Source organism: Mus pahari, chromosome 20 (assembly GCF_900095145.1).
Source record: "Mus pahari chromosome 20, PAHARI_EIJ_v1.1, whole genome shotgun sequence".
NCBI lineage: Eukaryota > Metazoa > Chordata > Mammalia > Rodentia > Muridae > Mus > Mus pahari.
Window position 1 is genome coordinate 28,886,542 of NC_034609.1, and position 4,754 is coordinate 28,891,295.

Below are 4,754 nucleotides of genomic sequence, written 5' to 3' on the forward strand. Positions count from 1 at the left end.
TTTCTGAGTTCGAGGCCAGCCTGGTCTACAAAGTGAGTTCCAGGACAGCCAGGGCTATACAGAGAAACCATGTTGAGAAGCATAGCGTGGTCCCAATGATGCTTCCATCTTTGTCCCGTCTACTGGGCAGAGAGCCTTGGAGCAGCAGCCATATTTGAATATCTGGATGCTGGCTTCAGGACAGAAAGAATCTTATAGTCCTTGGTTTCTGTTTTCTTACCTTCTGTGGGTTTTCAGGCACCACTCTGGGCCCTAGGAACTTCTGATTAATGACTCAGAATGCCAGCCCCTTGCAAAAGCACCACTGTTCAGCAGGAGTCTGGATACTCACAGGAGATCACCCAGGATCAGTTTGAATGCTGCCCTCGTATGAATCAAACTTGTAACGAGGCCACAAGCTGCACCCCATTCAGTCTGTCGCTAGAGGAAAAGGCACAGCCCAGGGATTCATACTCCTAACGTGTGGGTACATTGTTTTCTGGTCTAAAGGAAAGTCTGAAGCAAAAACTGGTCAAAGTGCTGGAGGAAAACCTTGTTCTGTCAGAAAAAATTCAGCAGTTGGAGGGAACCGCTACCACCTCGACTGTGAGTGGGCACCCATCACACACACATGGTAAGTAAGGAAAGCCAGGAGTGAAACTGCCCCAAATAACCTGTTGGCAAATGACCTGTTCAATGAGCCTCATCAGCCACAGGCTGCCTTTGGTTCCCTTTAGTCATTATTTGTCTTTGCGACTCAATGGGAATTAGGATCTTATTTCAGAGACTTATTTTATTTCTGTGGTGCTTGGAATCCAACCCAAGCTAGGTCCCCAGAAAATTGTAATGTGGGCATCTTTGAATTACCACATAAAGCTTTGTGTCCATGTTAAACATACATGAATGGCAGTTTTAGAATGACACTGCCTTTTGTCACCACAACAGGAGAAAATGTCTAAGGAAATAGAGCTCCCTGACCCAGCAGTGAATCCCACCCCTATGACTGAGTTCTTTCTTCCAGATAATCTCCATATGATAGACATTCAACTCAAAAATTTATACCATGAGTTTTAAAGATAATTTACATACAAAATATATTCGTCTTAAGTTTGACTCTAAGGAAACTATAAAACACTTGTATAACGCCAGAAAGTTACTGTATATACTTGTGTAGTCATTTTCCCCTCCGTACCCCAGCCAACCACACAGCTATTTCTACATCCTCACTTATTGCCACTAATTAAATGGCACCGGCGACTCCCACAGTGTTGCATGAGTAGGCCTCATTTGTCTGTCAAATTCTATACTGTTGTATCTAATATTTAATAACCATAAAGCTGCCTTTGCTCCGATTGTTCCAAGGGAAGAGCTAAGGTGGAGAAACAGCGGGGATGAACAGTTTTCTAACACCGCCTCCCTTCCCTGGGGGTAGAGCTACAGCTCCCGAGGCTCATGCTGTTGTCAGTGACGCTGCTGCCCAAAGCTGCTGGACAAAGATTGGTGCACACTTCAGACTATCTTCCTAGGAGAAGTCGAAGGGCATAGATGTTTTACACACTGCTAAATCATCCGCAGAAACGTGTTTTTGATTACACACATCACTATTTGAGCTCCCATTTCACTCCATCTTTCCAAATGCTACTCTTTTCTTCTTCTTAGAGTTATTTGTTTATATGCGTACACTGCAGCTGTCTTCAGGCACACCAGAATAGAGCATCAGATCCCATTACTGATGTGTGTAAGCCACCATGTGGTTGCTGGGCCTTGAACTCAGATCTTCTGGAAGAGCAGCTAGTGCTCTTGACCCCTGAGCCATCTCTCCAACCTCCAAATACTACTTTCGTCTGTTTGTTTTGTTTTGTTTTGTTTTGTTTTGTTTTGAGACAGGGTTTCTCTGTGTATCCCTGGCTCTCTCTGTGTACCAGGCTGGCTGAAAACTCAAGAGATTCTCCTGTCTCTGCCTCCCAAATGTTGGGACTAAGTGTATAGGCCACTTGCCATGTCCAGGTTTGCCATTGTGATGAATGAAGAACAATGCCCACTTAAGCATTGGTTTCCACTATTTCATTATTATCAAAGGTTAACCTATACTTTAAAGTCTATCCGCAACTTCAAACCTCCAGCCCAGCTTTCATAAGTAAATAGAGCACTCACTCAGCTCCGAGAAACTAGCCTGGGAGCACTGAGCCTCCACTGTTAAACTCAGCACCACCTGGTGATGGCCACAAACCCCAGATAAGGTGCAAACATCCATCTTCTCCTACCTATTTTGAGAAACAATTTCTTCATTCAGCCATAAGGCTTGGTTCTGCACAGTGGCTTACTGGGGGTTACTGCAGTTATAGCGTTCCTGGTCCTCACCTTCCAGACCTTGTCATTCAAAACTGGATCCATGGTAACATCACCTGGGAGCTTGTTAGACCAGGGAGGACTGGTCCTTTCCACCGCCTACTGAATCAGAATCTATTTTTTTTTTTTTTTTTTAACAAGATCCCAGGTGATTGGTAAGCACGTTAGCGTTTTCAGGGCATGATTCTAGAAAACTGGCTCTCCTAGGACCAGGGTTCCTGTGCTCTCGCCTCCTCAGGCCTGCAGGCTGGTGGCAGAGTGTAAGGCAGGCGTCATGGTCTTCGCTATCACTGAGCTATTGCAGTCTTATAGTTTTATAGATTGACACCGTGGTAGACGTTTTTTCACAAACTAGGGAAAAGAAAGGCACCCGGTTCCAAAACAAAACGGAGAAGGCAGGAGATTGTTTGTTTACTGGATATAGAGAGAGGCAGGTGTGCCCCTGGGTCCTCATGGGGGTACGGTGGGCTATGGCCATCAACTGCAGTGGAAATTGGAAACATGGTGCACCTATGTGCAACTGTACCTGGCCAAATTGTAAGTCAGATATCTGAGCCTGGCGTGGTGGTGCATGCCTTTAATCCCAGCACTTGGGAGGCAGAGGCAGGCGGATTTCTGAGTTTGGGGCCAGCCTGGTCTACAGAGTGAGTTCCAGGACAGCCAGGGCTACACAGAGAGTCTCAAAACAAAACAAAACAAAAGTCAGATATCTGTTGCCCAACGCCATATTCTTGTGAAATAACCCGGTTCTAAGGGAGGGAACGATGGCCTGTGGAGGTGCGTATGGGGGAGCACGGTCGGGACGTTCCTGAGAACACGAGCTCCACTCAAATATGAACTCAGAGTCCTGCTCACTTCTCGGCCGTTGTACCTTTTGTAGATGATCTTCTGCGCAAAAACCAACAGCTGACCATACAGGTGGCTTGCCTGAACCAGGAGCTGACTCAGCTGAAAAGACTGGAGGAGACAGTTGCTCTTCTCCATGAGAGTCAGAGGTAGGAGGAGGCCTGGCTGGCTGGCTGGCTGGCTGGCTGGCTGGCTGGCTGGCTGGCTGGCTGGCTGGCTGGCTGGCTGGCTGGCTTCGGAGCGTGCGTTCACTCCTCTTTATCTCCTCTGCTTTTCTTGGAAGCTAGACTCCACACCTGTGTAAATGAGTGCAGTCTGTATGTAAATCTCCTGTCCTTGGCCAGTTAGCCGGGGATCAAAGGACTGCTTCAGTACTGCCCTGATACACCAGGGACAAACCCTTGCTGGCCTCGAGGGTGGGTTGCAACAACTCAATAATTAGTTTCTCCCTCCGGTGGCTGTAATAGGACTCTAGGGTCAGCCGATTGTTTTGGTCATTACCAACCCCTCAGATCAGTCATCTGGCTCCGCTGGAAGGTGTTTGCTGGAAAGTGGTGGAAAGACTCACCAAGAGCACTCAGTAGGGAGTAAGGGGGGAAAGAATCTGAAGTACACTCTAAACATCAGCCTCTTGACAGAGAAAGCACCCTCAAGCTGCAAACAGCAGGCACCTGGGGGCGGGGGAGGCGAGGGAGGCCGCAGGCATCACCTCTGCTAAGACTCTCACTGATGTTCACAAAACCCAAAACCCCTCACCTCGAAACCCAGATCTCACCGTTGATTTTTCAGTAGAGAGCATTAAAGCCAGAGGGTCCGATCCGGGCCCTTTCTGGGTGACTTAAAAACCAAAAGCCAAAGCCCCGCAACTTTTCAGCTGGTCACGGTGGCACCTGCTTATAATCCTGGCACTTTCAGTAGTAGGAGGAGGGACAGCACTTCAAGGACAGCCTCAGCTATGTAGTGAGTTTAAGGCTAGCCTGTACCACCTGAGACTCTACCTAAAAACAAACAAACAAAAGACAAGCAACAACAAAAGCGTCTTACAATTATTTCAAGCTTTGCAGGGTAGAGAGAGTCGCGTGAAGTCGTGGTTCTCAAACCTAGGTCTGCATGAGAATGGCAGGAGAGATCTGTTGACAGAGTTCTGATTGGCACTGTAGGCTGGGGACCTGAGAATCTGCATTTCTGCTGTTTCCAGACTGTGCTGTGCCTACTGGTCTGGAGCCACACTGTGCACATATTAGAGTATCTGCCAAGGGCTGAACACTCAAAATACTGAACATCGCAAATGAACTTGAAATAGCTCTGTTTCCCTAAGCCACTCAGCTCATTTGTTTTATTTTCACTTTGACGCTTAGGGAAATTTTTTGGTTTATCTTGTTTGTACAGTTTTATAAAACATACCATCATCTCAAAGCCAAGTCCATAAATAAGGTAAATCCAGAAGCGTCTACTATTTCCTCTTACTGGCCTTCTGTAGCGGATGCCGGCTGTGCTGTTATCTGCTCATCTTTTATGCATAAAGAGGAGCACAGGTGTTACTTATTGAATTCTTTTTTTTTTTTTTTTTTTTTTTTTTT

The 4,754-nt window shown here is 46.7% G+C and overlaps 1 protein-coding gene across 1 annotated transcript in view; it reads left to right on the forward strand.

Annotated features, from left to right (window-relative positions):
- The window catches only part of Lrrc36 (leucine rich repeat containing 36), a 53,950-nt gene that overhangs the window by 47,649 nt on the left and 1,547 nt on the right, over nucleotides 1-4,754 (forward strand). The window contains exons 12-13 of the mRNA XM_021220220.1: nucleotides 490-613; nucleotides 3,209-3,323. Coding sequence (XP_021075879.1) covers nucleotides 490-613; nucleotides 3,209-3,323 — 239 coding nt within the window. The remainder of the gene's footprint in view (nucleotides 1-489; nucleotides 614-3,208; nucleotides 3,324-4,754) is intronic.